General features: G+C 41.3%; 1 protein-coding gene across 3 annotated transcripts in view; it reads left to right on the forward strand.

The window, feature by feature from the left end:
- The window catches only part of HTR4 (5-hydroxytryptamine receptor 4), a 497831-nt gene that overhangs the window by 265850 nt on the left and 204419 nt on the right, over positions 1 to 27562 (forward strand). For all 3 annotated transcript variants that reach the window (XM_075856614.1, XM_075856616.1, XM_075856615.1), the window contains exons 3-4: positions 14458 to 14583; positions 19642 to 19842. In XM_075856614.1, coding sequence (XP_075712729.1) covers positions 14458 to 14583; positions 19642 to 19842 — 327 coding nt within the window. The remainder of the gene's footprint in view (positions 1 to 14457; positions 14584 to 19641; positions 19843 to 27562) is intronic.

Raw genomic sequence — 27562 nt, forward strand, 5'->3', positions numbered from 1 at the left:
ACACTTTAAGCTGGGCTAGTACATGAGAGATAGAGAAGGCAGCAGTGTCTTAGACACACAGAACCTCATATCCAGCATGAATTACTGGGAGGGACAAAGTCTGAAACGAGGAGCAGGTTCAAACCCACTCAAAAGTCAAGGGGGCACTCCCTCTGTCTAGAGAAAAAAATGTTCAATCTCCAGAGGTCGACTAGCCTTCTTTACTGTGAGAACTGTGAATTTTTGGAATAGCCAACCGCGGGAGCTGGTCACAGCAGGACCAGTAGATGACTTTAAAAAAAGGCATAGATAATTTCCTAGAACAGAAAAATATCAGCTCCTATGTCAATGTTTAGAATTTTTGTTTCATGCCTTCCCTTTTTTCACATCCCTTGGTTGTACTTGATGGACTTGTGTCTTTTTTTCAACCATAATATGTAACCCAGCACGGCCATTATACTGTGACTGGAACGTTCTGCTTACGGCACTGACCACAGCAATTGCCCAGGGCCCCAATGCTCTTAGGGCCCCCTGCCCACTATAGCAGCCATAGCAGCTGCTGTGGGGCCTTCAGTAAGAGGGGGCCGTGCCACCGTCAGATAACCGAAGGAGGCACCGGTGCTAGCGACAGCTACATTCACATGAATCTGCATCCTCAAGAATTGAATGCATGTTAGGCCTGCAGCCTATAAGGTGCTGGGAATAATCCCTGCGCAGGACGGCATGATGACGTCACTGCATCACGCTCGCTTGCACAAGGGTCGCGCCCGGAGGCTGTGAAGCGCTTCGTCCGTCTCGGGTGTGGCACTATATACAATCAGAGGGGGGAGTTGTGTATCACTCTATAAGAGGGGAGGAGGGAGCTGTGTGGCACTATATACAAGTGGGGGCTGTGCGGCACTATCTACTAGGGGGCTGTGTGTGGCGCTATCTACACGGGGCTGTGTGTGGCGCTATCTACAGTGGGCTATGTGTGGCGCTATCTACAGAAGACAGTGTGTGGCGCTACCTAGAGGGGGCAGTGTGTGGCGCTACTTAAAGGGGGCAGTGTGTGGCGCTATCTACAGGGGGCAGTGTGTGGCGCTATCTACAGGGGGCTGTGTGTGCTGCTATATACAGGGGGCTTTGTGTGGCGCTATCTACATGGCGCTCAAAAGGGGCATTATTACTGTTGGGGCACAAAGGGGGCACGATTACTGATGGGGCCCCTTTATTCTGTTGAGCACTGAGGGATCATTATTACCATCTGGGGCATTGTGGATTACGAGTTTGTTTAGAGGATGGGGTATAGGTGTGGAGGGGGCTGGAAATGCAAGAAACCATCATGTCTGTGTGTCAAATTCTGCAGAGAAGAGTTGTGGCTATAATAAGTCGTCCCAGTGGTCTGGGCCGGATGGAGAAAAATAGGGAAAGTGAACGAATCTAATCAGAGAAAACATTACCTGTGAGTCACTGGATATAAATGTGCTGTAATCACTTATATGGTTTGCAGGAATCCTGTGCATAACTGGAATCTATCACTATATGGCGGTAATATCGGTCTTTGTATAGGGGTTTTTATTCATTAACAGTATTGGGTATTATTCAGTCATTATGTGGTTATGGTGTGGCGGTATTATTCAGTAATAGTATGGGGGTATTATTCAGTCACTATGTGGTTATGGTGTGGCGATATTATTCATGAACAGTATGGGGGTATTATTCAGTCACTGTATTATTTGGACCTTATAATGTATTATTATCGGTAATATTGGTCTTATAATAGAGAGTTGTGTTTAGTAACAGTATGCAGGTATTATTTAATCTGGTATAGTGGTGTGATTTAATAACTATATATAGATAATTTTTTGTGTGAAAGAAGGGACAAATGCTTTGGGGCTTGCAACACTCGCCTTCTGAATTGACTGCATTATTGATACAGTAACTCCGCATTTGGGGCCCCACTATTAACTTTGCCCAGGGCCACACTTTGTCTAAAACAGGCCCTGCGATCCACTGCATAAGGCTCTTTCACACATCACAGTTATTTTCTTCAGTGTCCGGTCTGTTTTTTTAAAGGATAGCAAACTGACCTGTTCATTTCATGGGGATAGGCACAAATCAGTTTTATTTGCGGATTCGTGTGCCCGATCTGCAAAACTCAGAGAAGGTCCTATTTCAGTCAGTTTTTGCATACCAGTCTCATCCATTCTATTTATTGGTCTGTTAAAAAAAATGGACCGCACACAGAATTTTCTGCCACACACTTCCCTCTATAGATAATGCCACACCTTGCCCTCTGTAGATAATGCCACACACTGCCGTCTGTAGATACTGCCACACAGCCCCCCTTGTAGGTAGGTCAACACAGCCCCCCTTGGAGGTAGTGCCACACAGCACCCCTGTAGGTAGTGCCACACAGCCCCCATGTAGGTAGTGTTACACAGCACCCTTGTACATAGCAACCCCCCATAGATGGCACCCCCCCCCCTACATTGCTGTTGGGGACAACTCCAGGAGAAGTCCCTGACTTCACTGTCCATATATGGCCAGTGAATACAGGGACTTCTCCTGGAGCGGAAACACCGGCCACTTCACCAGGGATTCCGCTTCAGAAGTCCCTCCCTGACGTCACTGTCCATACATCTGCAGTGAAATCAGGGAATTCTCCAGGAGCGGAATCGCCAGGGATTCCGCTTCAGGAGTAGGGGACCGCTCCAGGAGAAGTCCCTGACCTCACTGTCCATATATGCACGGCCGTCACTTGGATCACATAGACTTCTATGAGAGCCGTTCGGCTGGGAGGACGGCCTAAAATAGGACATGTCCCATTTTTTGACATCCCATCAAAAAATCGGACGTGTGAATAGCCCCATTTGGGGTCTATTGTTCCTACTGCGGCCATGTGACGGCCGATCAAAGAATGGCCGTCACACGGCAGAGAATCCCTGCCGTGTGAATAGGGCATTAGCCTGGAACGTCAAAGGTAAAATTCATGTAGCAATATGTGCAAAGGCAAATAAAAAAATAAAAAAAAGACACGCAGCTCTTGCAATTCTTTGCAAAACTTGGTCATTTTCAGAATGTACGGCAAGTTGTTTTTTTTAAACAGAGGCTGCCCAGACATAACAAGCAAATGCTGGGCTATCACACTAGTTTGCTACATAGGCTATGTTCCAGAACAGAATCACTAAAGCTAACAAATCAGGTCTATAAGGATAGCATAAAAGTGTGACATTCTTCTACACAGCTGATAGTCATGAATAAGAAATGGTACATGAGCTCAACCTACTTAAAGGCTGTGGACACCATTGATTTGCAAAAAATAATTTTTATATAAGTTAGTAATTACCTCAAGTTTAAAAAGTTGCACTAAATTTCAAGGTGCAATCTCCATTCCTTCATTCATTTTCAAAAACCCTGAGTTTTACATGAAACAGGTTTTCACTATATTTCTTGTATGGGCCATCCATATATTTATATAAGTTAATCATGTCCCCCCCTTAGTCGTCTCTTTTCAAGGCTACATAAGTTTAATTGCCGCAAAAATGCTTTGTAAAGTGGTAATATTATATCCCTGTCCCGCGAACCCATGCCTCTTTTAATACACGATAATATCTTGCTGGCTTTAGAAGCAGCTGATTGACATTGCATGCTGTTATTTAGTCTATGATCTACGAGATCCTTCTCAACAAGTGGCTCTCCCAGCTTAGCTCCCTCTAGGACATATGATGCATGCAGATTGTTGGTACCCAGATGCATAACTTTACATTTATCTACATTAAACCTCATTTGCCAAGTGGGTGCCCAAACACTCAGTGTGTCCAGATCTGCTTGTAATTTATGAACATCTTCCATAGACCGAACGATACTACACAGCTTGGTGTCATCTGCAAAAATAGAAATAGTGCTATTAATCCCATCTTCTATATCATTAATAAATAAGTTGAATAATAATGGTCCCAGCACGGAACCTTGGGGTACACCACCGGGGACCATTCAGAGTAGGAATCATTGACCACAACTCTCTGGATACGGGTCCTTGAGACAATTTTCAATCCAATTATAAACTATACTTTCTAAACCTATAGACATTATTTTAACCATTGGGCGTCTATGAGGGACAGTGTCAAATGCCTTTGCAAAGTCCAAAAACACTATATCCACAGCGGCCCCTCTGTCTAGGCTTCTACTCACCTCTTCGTAAAAACAAATCGGGTTGGTTTGACAACTTCTGTCCTTAGTAAAATTGTGCTGGCTGTCACTTATAATACAATCTTTTGTCACATACTCCTGTATATAGTCCCTCAATAGCCCCTCAAACATTTTTCCCACAATCGATGTTAAGCTTACTGGTCTATAATTACCCGGGGATGACCTAAAGCCCTTTTTGAAAATAGGCACCACATTTGCCCTGCGTCAGTCTCATGGCACTATATCAGTCACTAGAGAATTATTAAGCTCTTTATAATTTACAAAGGCTATAGCTGTACCCTCAGATTTATATTTTTCAAATGCCCTTTTTTGTCATATATTGCCCTTTTTACAGAAGATGTAAGCCATGTGAGGTTTAATTTTAGTCATTTATACTTGTTACCTATAGAAATAAATTTTGCACTATAATTATACAAAGTGGATTTTAAGATCTCCCATTTATCATTTGTACCATTATTTGGCATTAGTTCTTCCCAGTCTATATCTTCAATTGCAGCCCTCATCCTGGGGAAATTGGTCTTCCTAAAATTAGGTGTTTTTGCCCTCCCAGCCTGTGTTTGTTTTTCGCAGTATAAGTAAAATGCAACAGTATATTGTGGTCACTGTTACCAAGGTTTTCACAAACATTGACAATCCCAACAAGCTCTGCATTATTAGAAATGACCAGAATCAACAGAGCATCACCGCTGGTCGGGTCTTCCACAAATTGGGCCATAAAATGTTCTTGCAACAGGTTGAGGAAATTTCTCCCCTTCGCATTTGTAGCCGAACCATGACACCAATAATATCTGGGTAATTTAAATCTCCTATTATCACTACAGTACCAGCCTGTGCAGCCTGCTATATCTGTTTATATAGCTGGTCTTTCATCTTCTCATATTGGGGGGTCTATAGATTACACCAAAAATTATTTTTTCAGTGTTTACCTCCCTTTGTAATTCCACCAACAAGGTTTCAACCTCCTCACAATCTTCACCCACTGTTCTCTCTTCCACACTCACCTTCATATCGCTTCTCACATACAGACATACACCACCGCCTTTCCTATTTGTCCTGTCTTTCCAAAACAGTGTAAAACCCTGTAGATTTACAGCCCAGTCTTGAGAAGAGTCTAGCCATGTTTGAGCAACACCAACTATTTTGATATGTTCCTCAAGTATCAAGGCCTCCAGCTCCCCCATTTTGCTTGCTAGACTTCTGGCATTTGTGAACATACACTTTAACTTGCCTTTTAATTTTTCCGTTTCAGAAATGTAATTATTTGACATTATTTGGGCATTTTTATATTCAATGTTGTTTTGTAACGAAAGGATCTCCTTATCTTGTTGCCTAGTCCTTTCCCCACAGTCTATTTCTCCCCCACCAATATAGTCTGACCCCTCTCTAACCTAACTACCCCTTTATTTTCTACACTGACCTCCCTCCTCAGCCCTAGTTTAAATACTCCGCCACCCCAGCTAGAATTCTCTCCCCCAGCACAGCGGACCCACTTCCATTCAGGTACAAATCATCTGCAGAATACAGTTTGTACCCCAATGAAAAGTCAGCCCAGTGCTCTAGGAACCCAAAGCCTTCTCCTTTACACCAAGATTTAAGCCATGCATTTAACTCCCTGAGCTCCCGCTGTCTTTCCTGGGATGCGCATGGCACAGGCGGTATTCCTGAGAATACTACCTTGGAGGTCCTTCCCTTCAGCTTGTAGCCTAGTTCTTTAAATTTATTCTTAAGGCTCCTCCAACTACCATGTATTCTGTTGTTGGTTCCCACATGGACCACGACAGCTTGATCATTACCAGCCCCTCCCGGCGACAAATTATTCTATCTGTCTTCCTGATTATAGATTCCCCTACAACTACTGCAGCTCTGCTTCTAATCACTTGAATATCCGAGTCCATCAGCAGTGTCTCCTGAATTTAGGCACAATCAAAGCATGTCGTATACCATGTACCTGAAATTGCTGACACACAGTTCAGGGTTACTTTGTAAGTTCTTCTCTATTTTGTCCGCTTTTTAGGCATGGTATAAAAATGTCAGTGTATTTCAAAGAAAGGTAAGAACACCCTGAAATCTATATCATTAGACTGTTTAGAATGTATTAGGGTATGTTCACACGGCCTATTTTCAGCCGTTTTTCAGGCTGTAAATGCCCCGAAGAATGACTAAAAATACATAGGCTGAACGCCTCCAAACACCTGCCCATTGATTTCAAAGGGAAAAACTGTGTTTCGTTCCCACGGGGCATTTTTTTACGCGCCGTTTGTAAAAACGGCGCCTAAAAAGACGCCCCATAAAAAAGACGTGCATTTTACTTCTTGAGCCATTTTGGAGCCATTTTTCATTGTATCAAATGTAAACGTAGTTAATAATGGATATCACAATACTACACTGTGCCATGACCCACAGCATATCTATGGGATTATGCTCCTATAGTAAATCTTATATGTTTGTTACCAAGATGGCAACAGTATTTTTTTAGGGCATTAATTATGGTATATTATAAAAATTCTGTTAAGTCTTAATTAATACAGTACATTCAGAAATTCTTCAGACCCTTTCACTTTTCACATTTTGCTATGTTGAGGCCTTGTGCTAAAATAAAAAGAACTCAAGTTTTTCTTCATCATTCTGCACTAAATACCCCATAATGACAAAGTGTAAACAGAATTTTCGCTAATTGATTACAAATGAAAAACTCAAATTTCACATGGACATAAGTAATCAGACCCTTTGCTATGACACTTGAAATTTAGCTCTGGGGGCCCCTTATTGCCCAAGATAATCTTTAAAATGTTTTCACACCTTGATTGGAGTCCACCTGTGGTAAATTCATTTGATTGGATAAGATTTGGAAAGACACACCCCTGTCCATATAAGGTCTCACAGCTCACAATGCATATCCGAGCAAAGATAAAGCCATGAGGCGGAAAGAACTGCCTGAAGAGCCCAGAGACAGGATTGTGTGAAGGCACAGGTCTGCGGAAGGGTAGAAAAAAATGTCTGCTGCACTGAAAGTTCCCAACAGCACAGTGGCCTCCATAGTTCTTTAATGGAAGAAGTTTGGAACAATCAGGACTCTTCCTAGAGCTGGCCTCCCCACCAAGCTAAGTAATCGGGGGAGAAGGGCCTTGGTAAGAGAGGTGACCAAGAACCAAAGGTTCACTATGGCTGAGCTCCAAAGATCTTGTGTGCAGTTGGGAGAAACCTCCAGAAGGTCAACCATCACTGCTCATCACCTGCCAAATACCATCCCTACAGTAAAGAATGGTGGTGGCAGCATCATGCTGTGGGGGTGTTTTTCAGCAACTGGGACAGGGAGACTGGTCAGGGGTGAGGGAAAGATAAATGGAGCAAAGTACAGAGATATTCTTAATGAAAACCTGATCCAGAGTGTTCTGGATCCCAGACTGGGCCAAAGGTTCACCTTCCAACAAGCCAATGACCCTAAGCACACAGCCAAGACAACACAGGAGTCACTTAGGGATTACTCTGTGAATGTCCTTGAGTGTCCCAACTAGAGCCCTTACTTGACAATGTTGAGGAGGAATTTTGGACTATTCCTCCCTACAAATGTGTTTCAGTTCATCATTATTTCATGGATGCCTTGCTTGTACAGCCCTCTACAGGTCATGCATCAGCATCTCGATAGGTTTGAGGTCAGCACTCTGACTTGGCCATTCGAAAACACAAATTTTCTTCTTTTTTAACCATTCTTTAGTTGATTTACTTGTGTGCTTTGGGTCATTGTCTTGTTGCATCACCCAATGTTTTTTTAGCTTGAGGTCCTGGACTACTGTCCTTAAATTTTCCTGTAAAATGTTTTGATACAACATTGAATTCATTGTTCCCTCAATGATCGCAAAGCAGCAAAACAATGTTCCCTCGACCATGCTTCACAGTTGGGATGAGGTTTTGGTGTTGGTATGCAGTGTTCTTTTTCCTCTAAACCAGGGGTCTCAAACGGCATGCGGCCCCTGAGGCTGCCATCTACGACTCGCAGGTCACCAAAGCTCCCGAGACATCTCCCGGGAAGTGTCACACACAACCCCCTGTAGAAAGTGCAACCCCCCCTGTAGATAGCACCCTACACAGCCCCCTGTAGATAGTGCCACCCCCTGTAGATAGCGCTCCACACACCCCACCCTGTTGACAGCGCTACACCCCCCTCCCTGTAGATGGCTCAATTTGTGGTCCCACTACGAGTGGAATCCCCAGCCAGAGCATTGCCGACTCTCTGGCCATGGATTCCTCTCCTGGAGGAGCCCCTGGCATCACTGTGACATTATCTATGGGGAGGTGTGGCACTATCTACAGAGCAAACTGTTGAATTATTTACAGGGGGGTCTATGGCAATATCAACAGAGGGCACTGCGGCATTTTCTACGCAGGGCACTGTGGCATTATCTACAGAGGGCACTGTGGAATTATCTACAAAGTGCACTGTGGCACTATTTAAGAATCTTGACATTCTTGTGTCTGCCAAATGTTGCCAACTGAGTAGCCAGGCTGCGTTTAGCGACACTTAAACTGGAAAAGTGGGTTTATTAAAATAAGCACCTGGAGTAAATTTCCGTTAAGTTTAAACCTAGCGCTATTATTATAGTAATGTAGTATTGTTATAGTAGTTCAAATAACTAATTGATCAACAATAATTTTGTATTGTATTAAATTTGAAAGTATATGCGGCCCGTCAACTTCACATCTTTTCTATGTGCGACCCATTTACCCAGCCGAGTTTGAGACCCCTGCTCTAAACATAGCGCTGTGCATTTGTGCTAAAAAGTTATACTTCTGTCCATAGCTTACTTTCCCAGAAGCATTGTGGAACATTCAGATGGTCTTAGGCAAACTTGAGACAGGCAATGTTTTTTTTGGACAGCAGCGGCTTATTTTGTGGCATGTTTCCATAAACACAATTCTTGTTCAGTGTTTTTGTAATAGTGGACACATGAACGGAGATTTTTGCAGTTTATAGATTCTTTAGTAGGTATGTTAAACTTGTGTTCTTACCTCTTTCAGGATTGCCCGTTGTGCAATTGGAGCAACCTGAACAGGATTTTTTAATCACTTTACTTTACATTACAATTTTTGGGGAAAGTTAGTTGCCAATAAAACAGTAACTCCTTTTCTTTTTCTTTTACTGCTTCATCCTGTGGGTTAAATGATGGGATATTGTAATAGTTTGGACTTTTACAGACATGGTGATGCTAGTTATGTTTTTTTTATTGTTTGTATTTTTTATGTGAAAATGGGAAAAAATTTTGTTTTAACTTTAACTTATTTATTATTATTTTTAATAGGCATTGTTTTTTAATAAGCATTGTTTTTCCTTTTTTTTGTTCCCCATAGGGGACTTCACTATGCAATCGTTCGATCACTCATGCAATACACTGTAATACTTGTGTATTGCAGTGTTTTGCCTTTTTTCTATGAAATGCTCTAGAAAGGCTTAATAGTAAGACACAGAATGCAGACCTGGAGGTCTTCACTAGGCCTTCGGCTTTCAGAGCAACCTCCCTGCTCCCTTCTCTGTGGATGTTTATTGAATGTGCTCAATTAGAGACATGAACAGTGCAATTGTTGGTGTGTTATTAGTTTTAAAGATTGTGTTTGTCTAGAAGTGTGACTTTGATGATAATGTGACTTAGTAATCAATGCAGAAATTGAGGTACTGTATTGTACAGATAGAGCAATCTTAACTTTAACCCTGATAGTTCAATGCAGCGGGAAAACTTAATATATAGCACAACAAAACTCAAATTAAAGTTTCTTGCAAGAATGTGAGGGCCGATGCCTTGTCCAGTTAGTTTGAGACAGAAGACACCATGGAGTCTCCACAAAATATTATTGATCCGTCCTGCATTATCTCTGACAAACCCCTGCAAGTTAGAGACATCCCTCCGGGGAGTGCTTTTGTGCGCCTGGCAAACAGAGGGAGAATCCTCAGTTTGGGACACAACTCCAAACTGGCAGGTCATGTGGGTGTCCGTAAGACCCGAGACCGGATTGTCCGTCATTTATGGTGGTCCACGCTGCCCAAAGACATCATGGACTTTGTTTCATCCTGCACGGTGTGGGCGGCTAACAAGTTTGCTCATCTCCAAACCTGCTGGCCTGCTCCAGCCGCTGCCTGTGCCCAATGCTCCCTGGCAGCATATAGCAATGGACTTTGTTACAGACCTACCTCCCTCTGCTGGATTCAGTACGGTCTGGTGATGGACTGATTTTTACCTTCTTCTTCTCGACTGGCCAACCTCTTCATCCAACACATCTTCCGCCTGCACGGCTTACCTCGGGATATCGTGTCGGATTGAGGGGTTCAGTTCACCTCAAAGTTCTGGAGAGCCCTCTGTAAACTCCTTGATGTAAAGTTGGACTTTTCCTCAGCCTACCATCCCCAGTCCAATGGTCAAGTCGAGAGGATCAATCAGATCATGGAGAACTACCTACGACACTTCATCTCCAGGCAGGCTGATGACTGGGTGCAGCTGCTTTCTTGGGCCGAGTTCTCGTATAATAACCATACAAGCAAGTCCACAAGTACCGTTCTTCCTAGTCTACGGCCAACACCCACAAATTCCTCTCCCGGTGTCCGTTACGTCCGAGGTGCCCACAGTTGATTCTGCTTTCAGGGACTACCTGCAGGTCTGGCAGCAAGACCGATTCTCCATTTACTGGAGGTCGACCGCATGAAACGAAAGGCGGGCACAAGGAGAAGAGAACCTCCCCAGTTTCTTCCAGGTACCAAGCTCTGGCTGTCATCTAGAAATATCCGGCTGAGCGTGCCATCATACAAGTTTGCTCCCAGGTTCCTCGGACCCTTCAAGATTATCTTAGCAGATCAACCCTGTCTCCTATAAGCTTCGGCTGCCTCCTACCCTCAAAATCCCGAACTGCTTCCAAGTCTCCCTCCTGAAGCCTGTGGTCCTGAACCGCTACATCAAGATTCCTAGTCCTGCAGTTGCCCCCAGCGGTTCATCGCATACATTCGAGGTTAAGGAGATCCTGGACACCAAGAAAGTAGGAGGAAGAACTTTTTATTTGGTGGATTGGAGGGGGTTTGGTCCAGAAGAGCGGTCCTGGGAGCCAAAGGAGAACCTCAATTCTCCTACCCTACGGAAGAAGTTTCTCTCCTGCTCTGGCACCAAGATGAGGGGACGTAAGAGGGGGGATACTGTGACACCCATGGCCGCGGACTGTCGGGATTACTCACCGCCCGATGGCCACAGCCATGGATCAGTGAGCGCTGGCCTGTATCTCCTTCTCAGAAGACGCCAGCGCTCACTTCCGCTTTACTCTGCTGTGTCTCGTAGGGTGCGCGCGCACGCTCGTGCCCGGGCTTAAAGGGCCAGCGTGCGCACCTGAATTGTGTATCAAATTAGCCCATGATCACCCTGGACTACAAGAAGGGCCCTGCCCCTTTCTTCATAGCCTAAGCGTTGTTGTGTTTACCCTTGTTAGTCTTTGCAAATGGTCCCTTAGTGTTTTCCAGTTCCCAGTGTTCTCGTACCTGCTACCTGTATCGCGTGCTACCTTGTTTCTGTGCCATTGAGAGTTGGAGTCGTGTTGTGCCGTATACTACGCCTTCCGTGTTACACCACGCCTGGTGTCTGCCTGCTGCCAAGGTCCCATCCGAGCCTACCATCACTACTGTCTGAAGTTACCACAGGTACCATTATTCGAACTATAGACTTTGACTTGGTATCCAGTTGGCCAGCTGCTATCCTGCTACGGCGGTACAGCCCAGTGGATCCACGCACCCATCATGACAGCGTGAATTTCTCTTGAAGCTCAGAAAGTGTAAGGGCCTTCTTTTTTGAATGTTTCAACATTTGGTGTACAAAAACAAGTCAGTTTCTTTTCCATCACTGAAATACAGTACTTGATGGTATTCAACTTGTTGGAGTTGAGTTTCATTCGTAAGAGAAAGAGATGTTGTATAATGAGGGTAAAAGCGCTTAAGAGTTCTTATTTTATTCCATGCACGCCATGTCGTGATTAATAAGAAGTTTAACCCAACTACCAGAGGTAAAGATGTAAATGGCATGTTTTATAAGTTTAATAGGAAAATATTTGAAAGGAAAGCTTGGTCGAGGGCTGCATCAGTGTGAAATGCATAAGACTGAATACAGTTCATGATATATTTGGCTTGGGCTTCCAAGTTGTATAATTTGATATTGGGAAAATTAAGGCCTCCGTTAAGCCTGGGCTGCTGAAGAAAATGGTATAATATTCCGTCCCTTCTACCATCTATACACTATATGGACAAAAGACATTCAATTCTATTAGGCAGCCTTAAAGACGAAGCCGATTTTTTAAAATCTGACATGTCACTTTATGTGGCAATAGCTTTGGAATGCTTTTACCTATCCAAGCGATTCTGAGATTGTTGTGAAGTGGCTTTAAGGGGCCCACACAATACAATATATTTAATCCTTTTTTTTTCTGTAACACAGGGTTTTACCAGAGAAACGCAACTCAATATTTATTGCCCAAATTCTGCCACAATATCCCACATGTGGGCCCAGTGTGCTAATGGACTGAAACACAGGCTTCAGAAGCAAAGGAGCACCTATAGGATTTTGTGGCCTTCTTTTTATTAAAATACATTTTAAGCACCATGTCAGGTTTGAAGAGGTCTTATGGGGCCAAAACAGTGGAAACACTCCCAAAAAGACACCATTTAGAAAACTATGCCCCTCAAGGAATTTATCAAGTGGTATAGTGGACATTTTGACCCCACAGGTATTTTGCTGAATTTAGTGGAATGAGGCAGAGAAAATGAACATCTAAATTTTTCCCAATAAAACAGAGAAAAAGCACCCCAACATTTGTAAAGCAACCTCTTCTGAACCCAGCAATACCTCATATGTGGCAATAAACTGCTGTTCGGACCCACGGCAGGGCTTAGAAGGGAAGGAGCACCATTTGGCTTTTGGAGCTCAAATTTTGCTGGAATGGTTTGTGGCGCCATGTCACATTTGCAAAGCCCCTGCGGGACCAAATCAGGAGAAACCTCCCAAAAGTGACCCCATTTGGGAGACTACACCCCTAAATGAATTTATCGAGGGGTATAATGAGCATTTTAACCCCACAGGATTTATGCAGAATTTAGTGGAATTATGCCATGAAATTGAAAAGCTAAATTTTTTCCAATAAAAGGTGGACATTTTACATTTTTACAAGTAATAAAGGAGAAAAAGCACCCCAACATTTGAAAAGCAATTTCTCCCGAATACGGCAATACCCTATAAGTGGTCATAAATTGCTGTTTGGACACACTGCAGGCCTCAAAAGGGAAGGAGCACCATTTGGAGCTCAAATTTAGCTGGAATGGTTTTCAGATGCCATGTCAAATTTCAAAAGCCCCTGCGGAGCCAAAACAGTAGGAGACCCCCAAAAGTGACCCCATTTGGAAAAATACACACCTTAAGGAATCTAACTAGTGATATTGAGCATTTAGAACCCACAGGTCTTTTGCAGAATTTATTGGAATTAGGTCGTAAAATTAATATCAACATTTTTTCCACTAAAAAGTTACATTTTTTCATTTTCACAAGGGATAAAGGAGAAAAAGCACACTGTCCGGCTCAGAAGGACCGCCATTTGGCTTCTGTAGGGCAGATTTTGCTTGGTAGTAGTTTTGTTTGGGGTTTTACAAGTATTTCAGCTGATAATGTGGGGGCATATTTAATCTATGTGGAGTACATCAGGGTATATGTAAACTGTGCGGAGTACATCAGGGAAATATGTAAGCTGTGCGGAGTAGATCAGGGTATATGTAATCTGTAAGGAGTACATAAGGGTATATGTAATCTGTGAGGAGTACATCAGGGTGTATGTAATCTGTGAGGAGTACATCAGGTTATATGTAATATGTAAGGTGTGAAAAAACCTATACATGTGTGGTATTGTCGTAATTGTACCGACCCATAGAATAAAGGTAACGTGCTATTTATGCCGCCCAGTTCCCCCCAAAAAAAGTTAATAAAAGTTAATCAAAAAATGATATGTACCCCAAAATAGTGCCATTAAAAAGTACAACTAATCCTGCAAAAAACAAGTGCTCATACAGCTATGTCGACTGAAAAATAAAAAAGTTATAGCTCTTTGAATGCGACTATAGAGAAATGAAAAAGATAGCTTGGTCATTAGGACCTAAAATAGGCTGGTCACTAAGGGGTTAAAGGTTTTTATTTTTCTGTATAGATAAACAATATTCTATAAACATTTTCACCAATCTGTGCCACACTTAATTTTGCCAATTTGTTTTTCGCTTCCTAATAGAGCACAAGAGGGATTCGGTGTGGGGGAGAAGATAGTTCTCATCACCTTCATCTCAACAGTCATCCTGATGACCATTCTGGGTAACCTTCTAGTAATGGTGGCAGTATGCAGAGATAGACAGCTGAGGTAAGTCAAAACTAAGATTTTATAGGTAATATTTTCAGATGGGGATGCACTTTTTAGCCATGCTAGTCTGTTACACTTTTGCAGTTTTCTTTGTTAAAACAGCCCCCCCCCCTCCCTCCTCCTTATAGGCTTTGCTACGTATAGAAATTTGTTGGAACTTCTTGGAACAGGACTCCTTGTCTTATGACATATTAATAGGAATCCTGTCTTTACAGCACTGCAATTCTTAACACTACAGAACGGCAAGCACTTGATAGGTGTAATGGCGTTGCATTTGGGAGAGCCATATAGGAATCATTAACCTAAAGGAAATAAAAGCAAAAAAATTTTCCTACGAGAAACCGGTTTTCATTCCTGGTTATCTAGATATAGGACAATGATTGCAGCAGAGCCAGCCCTGACTCAGATCATCTTTACAGTATGTGATTTAAGAAACCAATGTCTATCCATTTCCTGAACCACAAAGCACCTTCTCCTCTAGAGAAATACAACCACTAATTAGAGCTAAGAAATTCACTGTCATATTCTTACAGGCTCATTATATAAAGACCCGACCCTGTCTTTAATTTTAGATAAATATATCATAGAAATTAGCCTTTGGCTGCTTTTTTCTCTCTGCTGGTTTCTCAGCTTGACACTAGTCAGGATTATTGGAAGCAATATAATGAAATTGTGATCTCTGTACAATTGCCGATATTTTCAAAAAAACTTAATTGTTTATTAGTAGAGAAGTCCTAGAAGATTTATGCAGTTTTATTTACTAAAATACTAAGAAGACTTTTATGTGCACTTGATTCATTACAGGGTGGGCCACAAAAAACAGACCCCTGTTTCCCTTGTGTAGTTTGCACAGGATAGTACTTATCGGGCCTCTTTCCGCAAAACTGTTTTATAGTAAAACTTTCTTTGTTGCCCATAACAACCAAAGTTCAGCTTTCATTTTACCAAAGCAGTTTAAGAAATGAATGAGGCCCACCGTATCCCTCGAGTTGTACTCTTTCGCAGGGCAGTAGTTTTGCGTGTGAGTGTGTCAGACATGTCCTATTCGATTCAACAAATAATTGCGATAGTGAAGGCCTGTTTGCTGGTCAATTTTCAAACCCTTCCTTTCCAGCAAAAAGCAGTAAACATGGTCTGCTTGGTGTGAAAGTGGCGTAATACAGAATCCATGGTCGGTGCAAAAAAATGACCACCACATGTTCAGACACCTGGCGTTGTTGCAGACATCTAAAAGAGGATTATGAGAATCCTCAGGAAATAGTCACAAAATTATCCCAGCAGGCGCACGTCAGTTGAATAACATGTCGACGTGTACTGAAACCGCTTCACCTGAAGCCATACCAAGTGTCAGTTGTGCAAGCGTTAAAGGAGGTGAGTAAACAGAAGCGTGTGGCATATTACAATTGGCTACTGGATATGATCGTAGACGGCCATTTGGACCGGTTGCAATACATTATGATGAAGAATTATTCCATCTGACCGGGTTTGTTAATGTGCAGAGCAACAGCTACTGGCATGCAGAAAATTCACACCAATTCACGATCCAAAATTCTGAGTTTGGTGCGTGGTAATGAGTATGCGGATTGTGCGTCCAATATTCTTTGATGAAAATGTTAACACATTTGTGTATATGGACATCTTCAATCAATTCTTTGCACAGTTAACTGATTACGGGCGTTAGGATTGGTCATTCAACAAAACTGTTTGCCATATGTTTCACACATGCCTGTGCTGAGTTCATGCAACAGTCACAAAAGAACGTACGGTGAGTAAAGTGATGTCACCAGACCTAACGGTGTACTACTTATATCTGTGTGGTTACCATAAAAGTATGGTTTATGAAACGAATGCCTAGACAGTGGCTGAATTGGAACAGCAAGTAAAAATTAATGTCTGAAATATTAAATGTGTGGTGTTGCAGAAGGTGTTCATAAACATGATAAGATGGGCACAACTTTGCATAGCCATTGGCAGAAACTACTTATGGCATCTCCTGTAACGGGTATGTATGTAATTCTTCTATTATCCATTATTCTATACAAATCATACAAGGGAAACGGTTATATTTACCATGGACCATCCTGTATAACTGATATGCAATAAATAATTTGCAATATATGTAAGAAGTACTCATGTTAGAGAGACAGTCATTCATATCCCATATTCATGACTCAGGTCAGGCAGTCAAAGTTGTATACTGTACTAGTCCTACCAATGTAAAAGCAAAGTTTCCTGCCAGTAGATTTGCGAAGTGAAGAGTTAATGTTTCAACAGGCTGCTATGAAAGCAATCCAGATATCAAGTTATTTCCAACTCTTATTAGGTTAGTGTTCTATGTGACAGATAATGTCTCCCATGCTGACCTGTGCCTGGAAATAAAATAGAGGTATATATAAATTATGTACTCACCCCACCAAAAATTTTAGCGAATACAAAAAAAATATTCAGATCTGCACAGATCGCTGACCTTCTACAATCAAGATTCCTGTATAACACAAATTAAATTTGCATAGGTGTCACTGGGTAAAGCATCTAACTAATGCAAGATGTATGGTACCTGAAGTTCACAAAGAGTTATTAATAGTACATTTTTGAGTGATAGGACATATATGCCAGGGGAAGATGCATTTTACCTTCTGATTTGGCATGACAACTACTAGAGAATTAGGGGATTAAAGTGTACCGAATTTTTCAGGTCTCTTTTCAGAATAACCTGTCATATCAGTGTACATGAGGAATAACACTATTTCTGGCCATTGTATGTCTTGTATTCTACATTTTTAGCAGTTTTCCCCTCTGCAGGCTCTATCTCTAGTACTCTGTTTTCTCTGAGCTAGTGGGTGGAGCCTAACTGCTATCATGTCTTCTATACACTGCACACATAGTGGAGAATCCTGTTCTACTAGATCTATCACATGTATTGAAGCAGCAGCAGCAGCATGTAAGGGTTCACACAGCAGTAATGAGCAGTGTAGCAGAGAATCAAGCACTGACCAGCAGCTGCAGCATTTGTCTCTCTCTTTCTAATTCTACTTCTCCTCCCCTCTCCATATACTTCTATGGGCAGGCTATAAAAAGCTACACCCCCACTTTTTGCAATTCGTCACCTCTGCTCTGTAACTAGATGGATTTTGCTTGATAACGGGGTGGGCAGCAGATTACAGGAAGGTAGTAACGTCATATAGAATTTGCATGGATAAAACGGCTACATTTTAGGAGTAAGTAACTTACAAAGCTGATATACATCAGGTATACTATTAGATTAGCATTAATGGTTTGAATATTGAATATTTTGTTGCAGAAATTTCTGTAAATGAAAATCTGTTCCATTCATCTGAATGTGGTTGTTTCTGCAGCAGCTGCATGGATTTCTACAAGTTCCATTCAGATGAATGGATCTGATTTTCAATCACAGAAATTTCTGCAAATAAATCTTCTGCATTTGACTGCACCCTTAATAGCATGTGCAACAGCCAGTTACTGAGCTTTAATATCTGATACTGCAGCTCATCCTTATTCAATTGAACGGCGCTTTTTCTGAAAGGAGACCTTTTTTTATAATAAATGAGTAAACAACCAATTATGGAGTTGTTATAGTACAAGCCACAAAAGCTTCACCGAATGTCAACAAAGTACTGAGGGGGTGAATGAAATGCAGTATAAAATGTAACTTTTAATAATGATACATATAACAAACCTAAGAAAGTATAGTCATAATAAAACATAAGTGCAAGTGTACGTGGGGAAAAGGAAAAAACAAATTAGGTTCACTCACTTTTAAACGTTAAGGGATAGCTACAATATCAGTATTTAAACATCATATGCAGTTGTATATATTATGCTATTCAGCATATTTTGTCATGGGTTTCGCTAGCGTTCTTGACCAAACTCAGAAGGTAGCTTGTCTCTAAATGCAGTGGACAATACCAAGGTATCTTATCAGAGTTAGGCTGAGTTCACACGAGCACATTAACGTCCGTAATGGACGGACGTATTTCAGGCGGAAGTCCCGGACCGAACTCAGTGCAGGGAGCCGGGCTCCTAGCATCATAGTTATGTACGATGCTAGGAGTCCCTGCCTCTCCGTGGAACTACTGTTCCGTACTGAAAACATGATTACAGTACGGGACAGTTGTCCTGCAGCGAGGCAGGGACTCCTAGCATCGTACATAATTATGATGCTAGGAGCCCGGCTCCCTGCACTGAGTTCGGTCCGGGACTTCCGGCCGAAATACGTCCGTCCATTACGGACGTTAATGTGGTCGTGTGAACCCAGCCTTAGTATCTTTCTTTGGGGCTTTGCGTTTGGTGCCGAATGCCAGCGAAACCCATGACAAGCTATGCTGTCTAGTATAATACAACACAAAGTGCAGAAGCGATGGTCGGCTTGTGTTGCTCAGCAACTTCTTGCGATTGGGCAAACCCCAGGAGTGTGACGCTGACAGGCACAGCACGTTGCCCAGCAATTCTGTGTCCAGGCCCGCCATTACGAACATGATGTCGTGAGTTGATGTCACTCACAGGTACCGGAAGTTAGGCAAACCTGTGCATTTAATGGACCACATGCAAGGCTTAGGATGATGCTGCCATACGCACAACACAGCCCATGGCTACTTTGAACTAAACGACAGGCTCCTTGCTGAATCTGCCTATTCTCCTTCCCTGGATCCCCTGATTATTCCAGCTACATGCGTTGGTGGAAAGGTGTCGAGACAAAGTGGTAGGGCTAACTGTATATGGCTTGTTTAAGGGATCAGGTTCCTGGTGGGGTTGTCCCTGATGAGTCTTATTGTAGTGCTCAATAAGGAATTGTTGGTAAGACTGTTCCTTTTTTTTCTTAAGCATGATGTCTAAACATGTATATTATAGCAAATGGCTGTACCAGGTGGTTTTCTTTTTTCTTTTCCCCAAATGTGGGCAATGCCGATACGTTAACATTCATGACCAAGATCTAATGTTTCTAATTTCCCATGACCCATGTGATCACTTTAGAAATCAATTATGTAATCGCTCTACTATAGCAATACTAAAATGTCGCTTCTTGAATTTTATTCACAGGAAAATCAAAACCAATTACTTCATTGTGTCACTCTCTTTTGCTGACTTGCTGGTATCCGTACTGGTGATGCCATTTGGAGCCATAGAGTTAGTACAAGACAAGTGGATTTATGGGGAAATGTTCTGTCTGGTACGTACATCACTCGATGTTCTTCTGACAACTGCTTCCATCCTCCATCTCTGCTGTATTTCACTGGACAGGTATGTGATGGATTCGAGAAAGTCTAAAATTAACCTATAACCTTAACAAAACATATGTAAACAAATAATGATACCAAGTGTCTGCTATGCATTGTAAAGTGTTTTGATTTCCCAGATATTTGTTCTTTATATCTTCAGCACTTTTTTTTTTTTTTTACAAAAACTCTTAACCTTCAATCCTCATGAAATTCTTTAAGCTGCTAATTTTAAAAATCTGTTCAGTCACTATGGTAACGTGGATCTCTTTCCTATATGTATTTAACTGTAGAAAAAAAAGTGTGATACATTTTTGGATCTCATTGTCATAGATACAAGGGAATATAAAAGTGTATTTTGCCCAGCTGTTAAATAAAAGTTGAAACACTATTTGCTTTTTAGTATTTCTACACATACAAATAACTACAGAATGACATACAAGTTGGCAAAAGGTTAGGCTGACCACTTATCTCTGATCAAAGTAGGGAGCTTCTAATGTACCTCCAAGTTTTTTCTGAAATTTCTGATCATCTCACCCCATGCTGATGCCACAGTATTTTATTCCCACCTATAATTCAGTCGACACCATGACTCCTGTCTGACCTACATATCCCTGCCTACAACCCATGATTCATTAATTGTGTGTGTACTTTACTGGCCAAAACTTAACCGATGCTCTTTAACCCCTAAGGCGAGCCTATTTTGGGCCTTCAGGAACGAATGATTTCGCTCTAACTTTTTATTTTTCCGTCAACAATAGTTTGAGGGCTTATTTTTTGCGGGACAAGTTTTTATTGACACAATTTTAGGGTACATATAATTTGTGGTTTAACGTTTATAACATTTTTTTTCGGAGGGAATGTAAAAAACCCTGCAATTCCGCCATTATTATTATTTTTCTCTTTTTTTTTCTTTACGTCATTGTAGAATAAATTATATGTTAACTTTATTCTACGGGTTGTTACGATTTCGGCAGTAGCATATATCTATTTTTTTTCTTATAAGTTTAAAAAAAGGTATATTATTTTAATGAAAAATGTTTTGTTTATTTTTTCAAAGGGGAAATTGTTATTTTATTAACCAGTTAGTGACCGGCCCATCGTGTTTCTACGTCGGTTACTAACGGGCCTTATTCAGATGCCATAGACTTTTTACGTCGCGGCATCGGAATAAGTTTACAGAGCAGGGAGCTGTCAAATCTCCCTGCTCTCAGCTGCTAGAGGTAGCTGAGGGCTGGGGGCATCCCTGCTCTGCCGGGTGAGATCGATATTAGTATCGATCTCACCCGTTTAACCACTCAGATGCGGTGCTCAATAGCGAGCACCGCATCTGAGTGGTTTTGGAGAGAGGGAGGGAGCTCCCTCTCTCTCCCACCGACACCCGGCGATACGATCGCCGAGTGTCTGTGTCTCCAATGGCAGCCGGGGGTCTAATAAAGGCCCCCAGGTCTGCCTGGAGTGAATGCCTGCTAGATCATGCCGCAGGCATGACCTAGCAGATGCCTGTCCGTGTTAAACGGACAGGCAGTAATACACTGCAATACAAAAGTATTGCAGTGTATTATAAATGCGATCGCAGAATCGCATATTATAGTCCCCTAATGGGACTAGTAAAAAAGTGAAAAAAAAAGTTTAATAAAGTTAATGAAAAAAAATTTGAAAAAAAATGAAAAACCCAGCTTTTCCCCTTACAAACTGCTTTACTATTAAAAAAACAAAATAAAGTAAAAAAGTTACACATATTTGGTATCGCCACGTCAGTAACGACCCCGACTATAAATCTATTACATTATTTAACCCGCACGGTGAACGCCGTAAAAAAATGTAATAAAAAACGATGGAAAAATTGCTGTTTTCTGTGAATCCTGACTTTAAAAAAATGTGATAAAAAGTGATCAAAAAGTCGCATCTACTCCAAAATGGTACCAATAAAAACTACAAGTCTTCCCGCAAAAAAAAAGCCCTCATACAACCGCATCGGCGAAAAAATAAAAACGTTACGGCTCTTCAAATATGGAGACGAAAAAAAGCGTTTTTACTGTGTAAAAGTAGTAAAACATACAAAAACTATACAAATTTGGTATCGTTGCAATCGTAACAACCCGCTGAATAAAGTTATTGTGTTATTTATATCACACGGTAAACGGCGTAGATTTAAGACGCGAAAAAGAGTGGCAAAATTTCAGGTTTTTTTCTATTTCCCCCCAAATAAAAGTTAATAAAAGTTAATCAATAAATAATATGTCCCCCAAAATGGTGCTATTGAAAAGTACAACTTGTCCCGCAAAAAACAAGACCTTATACAGCTATGTCGACGCAAAAATAAAAACGTTATAGCTCTTGGAATGCGACGATGGAAAAACTTAAAAAATGGCCAGGTCATTAACATATCATAAAAATTTTAATTTGAAAGAATGTCTTTATTGAAAAATTTTTGAAAAACTATTCAGGTGTATAGATATATGTGAAAAAAATGGCTCTTTGATATAAAATGGGAGGTACTACAAATGACCACGGTAAACTAAACGTTGATATCTAAGGTGATATGGATCCACATAATGGAGCAGATTTATTAATACTTTAAGCTTAGACAGCTTAAAACTAGACCAGGCAGGCAGAAGATGCGCCAAATTTATCAGTTTTGAACGCTCTATAAGAAATGTGTCAAATTTTGCTTTACATGGTAAACACTTTTCTCTTCCTTACACCAACTGTGGTTAGCTTACTTTAGACCATTTTTTTTATGCCAAACTTTTGTCCCTCTTAGGTGCATTTAAGCCACACCCCTTTTCTAGACCCTTTTCAAAACCGTCTAGTGAGGCGCAAAAAGGGTCTAAAATACATCATAAATCTGGCAGTTGTTATGGCGCAAATGGAGTCAAAATTCAAGCGCATTTTGCTTATTAAATATTCCCCAATGCCTCTTTAACCTCTTCACGACTGCCATATGGCAATATATGTTCCAACTGCTGATGCCCCATGCAGTTGTCACGTATATAAACGTTGGCAGCCTGGAACGGGGTTTAATGAGTGCAGTGCTGCTTCAGTGTGAGCAGCACTGCACACTCATGTCTACCAGGGCTTTGAGATCCCCGAAATACAACCCCCTGTAGATAGTGCCACACGCAACCCCATTGTAGATAGCGCCACCTAAGCTCCCTCTAGGGGCAGTATCCCCAGTCAGTGCACTCTGGCCAGGGACTCTGCTCCTAGAGGGAGCCCCTGACGTCTCTCCACCCCCTTGTAAATAGCACCACCCCCCTGTAGATAGTGCCACCCCCTGTAGATAGTGCCACCGCTCATGTAGATAGCACCCCCATGTAGATAGTGCCACCCCCTCCATATATCGTCACCCCTTTACATATAGCATCACCCCTTCTGTAGATAGCACCCCCTATATATAGCACCCCCCCCTGTAGATAGCACCCTCCCCCTGTTAATAAAACTATTCCCCCCCTGTAGATGGCATCATCTAAACTCCCTATAGGAGTGGAAACCCCCTATATGGACGGAGACATCAGGGGCTCCCTCTAGGAGCGGAACCTCCGTCCAAAGCGCTGTGACCAGGAATTCCACTCCTAGAGGTAGCTTAGGTGGTGCTATCTACAGGGGGGATGGTGCTATCTACAGAGGGTGTGGCACTATCTACAGCGTGGGTGTGGCACTATATGGGTACTACCTACATGGGCACTGTGTGTGGCACTATGTGGGCACTATCTACAGTGAAAACTGGGCACTATGTGGGCACTGTGGCACTATCTACAATGGGCACTATTTACAGTGGGCAATGTGGCACTATCTGCATGAGCACTGAGGTTTTTTTGTCCAAACCCCCTGAAAACACCAAACGAATAATGTTTATCCTTTTTTTTAACGGCCATAAAAAAACGTATGGGAAGTGACGGTTAAAAACAGTCAGACGGCCGGGAAATTAATTCAAATTTTGAGACATACTGATGCAAAACAGCCATGAAAAACTGACAGTTGATCCATTTTTAACTGTCTTTTTTTTCCACTTCGTGTGAATATAGCCTTATAGCCCCCTTCACTCTCCTCTCGTAATGATCCAGGCTGATTGAGAGAGAAGAAGACTAATTGTTACAGAGCTGTACAGTTTATATCTATAGACATATAATATAGATAAATATATATAAACATTTTTTAATGATTTGTCTACTCAATAAAAATAAAAACATGGATTAAACTAATTAATTAAACTAACTAATTAAACTAATCTAGAAAATGAGTCATAAAAAACAAAGTAAAAATAGCGACGCATCCGTCTAACGTCCTGCAGCCCGGCCTCCTGGGATGATGTTTTTCCCATGTGACCGCGGCAGCCTGTGATTGGCTGCAGCAGTCACATGGGATGAAACATCACCCATGGAGGCCGGGCTGGACGCAGAAGCAAAGAGATATGGGTAAGTATAACTTTTTTTTTCTGACTTGCAACTTTTGAGGCGGAGTTGCAGCTTTTCCCCTACAAAAATCGCAACATCTGCTATTTGTTGTGGATTTTACCTCCCCTATTGAATTCAATGGGAAAAATCTGCAACAGAAAACCAGCGATTCTGCAACAGAAATTGACATGTTGCAGATTAAAAAACGCACCACAGGTCAATTTATTTGTTCAAATCTCATCCGTTCTGCTGCTACTGTATTACGCTGTGGATTTTCCGCAATGAAATTGTGGAAAATCCGCAGTATTTATGCTACATGTGAACTAACCTTACAAAGAAACAAATATGCAAACCAAAACCGTGACCTGTGAACTGTGCTGCATGTTTTTCTACAGCAACCACATGCTCCATGGTAAATTTCAGCGAGTGTCATTCTTTCAATCTATTTATACAGATTATAATTTAAAAAAAAAATTATAATATAATTTATTATGTACACACTGTCCATAATGCCTCTAAACCAAAACAGCAGCATAATACAATTTAAGATAATATTATTTAAACTAACTTAATCCAGAACATTAATTATTGTAATTAACAGATCTGGATTAGTAAATTGTACAGCATTCAGTCAGAATCACTAACACTCTTATTATACTGTGCTAGTCGTTTGCAGTTTCAAATGCAGGAAGGGCCTACTTTATTTTTTGCCCAAGGTCCCATTTTTTTTTTATAAAGCCAGCCCCCCAAAAGTAGCACACACAAAATACAAAATAGTATACTCTTTATTAATAACACATGTAAAATCAGGCAATTAATACTATAATATACCATACTAGATTGCTAAAAATGTCTCAAAAAGTATTTTTTTAAAAACCAAACAAAAATAAAACCATCATAAAACAAATACCATGGAACCTGGTTCACTTGCATTGTGCTGTAGTTTGTAGATTTTTAGTGGGAAATACACAAAAAAAAATCTGCAAATAATGTACCACAGCCTTTGAGATGGCCATAATATCGTCACATTTTAGGGTCTGCATTAAGGCTGTAACAGTAGAACGGGCAGCGGTTCTACTGAACTGAATTTGGATCAATGTATGTATATATATATATAGATCTAAAAATGGCATCAGATCACAAGAGAACAAAGCAAGGAAACGTTTAGCTCCAGGTTGATTGGCCGTGTGTTTACTATGTTTTTTAGTGAATAATGGATTTGGCATGCCTTTGCTTTGCACATTGGTGGTGGTCCAAGTTACAGAATCCACAGGAGTCTGACATTTATCTATAATATGTCAAAATGTTACTTTGGATTGCACTATGTTTAATAAAGAGAGAAGGTATGGCACATCCGAGAAGATGTTGTATCTCTTTATGCTGGCAATTTTGCGTCTTGTACACTAGGCAAAATGTTTCACATGTTTTATCTGTTTAGGATTTTCTTATCACCAGATGGTATTTTCCGCCAATTTCTTTAGCACCTCATTAATATACCAGCTTATTTATCAGACTTTGCTAAACACATTTACTGAAAAGCATACATTTCTGGGCTGTGAACTACTAAATATCTGAAAATAAGGAGCTACCATCATCCACGCTAAGTAACCAAATAGTGATCTCCGCTAATATCTTTAGTCATTGGGGATTTTAAGAAATAAATTCCTCACAGGATGCTACAAGAATGCTCAGTATTGCTTTTTAGTAGGAAAACCTCTGCAATTTATAAGTCCAATTTGTCATTGAACTGTTTCTTCTGTGAACCGTGACAACGTAGATACCCTATTACATTGGAAACCAACAATAACACATTATGATATCACAGCACATTGACCAATACTGGTGTACTATAGGGGAGAATCAAAGTCCTCATACACACGACCGTGCATTTGTGCATACTATCCGCAATTGTGGATATTATAGAACACATGTTATCCTATGGGCCAGTGCACACCACCACGGTTTCCATGGTCCAGGCATTGCCCAAAGCCCGGACTGCAAAAAAAATTTTGGCATGTCATTATACAGTCCGTGATTGCGGACGGCCCACGGTTGACACCTCCGCATCCAGTCTGTACCGTAATCACGGACCGTGCACACCTCTACGGTCGTGTACATGAGGCCTTATTGTAGCATGTGCCATATACAGCACAGCTGCTGAGGTATTCCAGGTTATACATTTTATAGCTCACCGTCACTTTTCCACACAGAAAAGCTTTGGAAATCTTTTGTAAATAAATTGCAAAGTGTTCAATTGATTCAATAGAATCAGACTTTAAAAATATATACAGTAATCTCAACATCATAGTTACATAGTTAGTACGGCTGAAAAAAGACACATGTCCATCAAGTTCAACCAAGGGACGGGAAAAGGGAAGGAAAAATTTCTACACATAGGAGCTAATATTTTTTTGTTCTAGGAAATTATCTAACCCTTTTTTAAAGCCATCTACTGTCCCTGCTGTGACCAGCTCCTGCGGTAGGCTATTCCATAGATTCACAGTTCTCACGGTAAAGAAGGCTTGTCGCCTCTGCAGCTTGAACCTTTTTTTCTCCAGACGGAGGGAGTGCCCCCTTGTTTTTTGAGGGGGTTTTACAAGGAACAGGATTTCACCATATTTTTTGTATGTGCCATTAATATATTTATATAAGTTAATCATGTCCCCCCTTAGTCGTCTTTTTTCAAGGCTAAATAGGTTTAATTCTTTTAATCTTAATCTTAATCTAAACTTAAATTCCCCATGCCCCTAATTAGCTTCGTTGCTCTTCTTTGTATTTTTTCCAACTCCAGGGCATCCTTTCTATGAACTGGAGCCCAGAACTGAACTGCATATTCTAGATGAGGCCTCACTAATGCTTTGTAAAGTGGCAATATTACATCCCTGTCCCGTGAGTCCATGCCTCTTTTAATACACGACAATATCCTGCTGGCCTTTGAAGCAGCTGATTGACACTGCATGCTGTTATTTAGTTTATGATTTACAAGTACACCCAGATCCTTCTCAACAAGTGACTCCACCAGTGTAGCTCCCCCTAGGACATATGATGCATGCAGGTTGTTGGTACCCAGATGCATAACTTTATATTTATCTACATTCAACTTCATCTGCCAAGTGGACGCCCAAACACTTAGTTTGTTTAAATCCGCTTGCAATTCATGAACATCTTCCATAGACTGAACTATATTACATAGCTTGGTGTCATCTGCAAAAATAGAAATAGTGCTATTAATCCCATCTTCTATATCATTAATAAATAAGTTGAATAATAGTGGTCCCAGCACTGAACCCTGGGGTACACCACTTATTACCGGGGACGATTCAGAGTAGGAATCATTGACCACAA

The sequence above is a fragment of the Rhinoderma darwinii genome, chromosome 3 (genome assembly GCF_050947455.1).
Source record: "Rhinoderma darwinii isolate aRhiDar2 chromosome 3, aRhiDar2.hap1, whole genome shotgun sequence".
Taxonomy (NCBI): domain Eukaryota; kingdom Metazoa; phylum Chordata; class Amphibia; order Anura; family Rhinodermatidae; genus Rhinoderma; species Rhinoderma darwinii.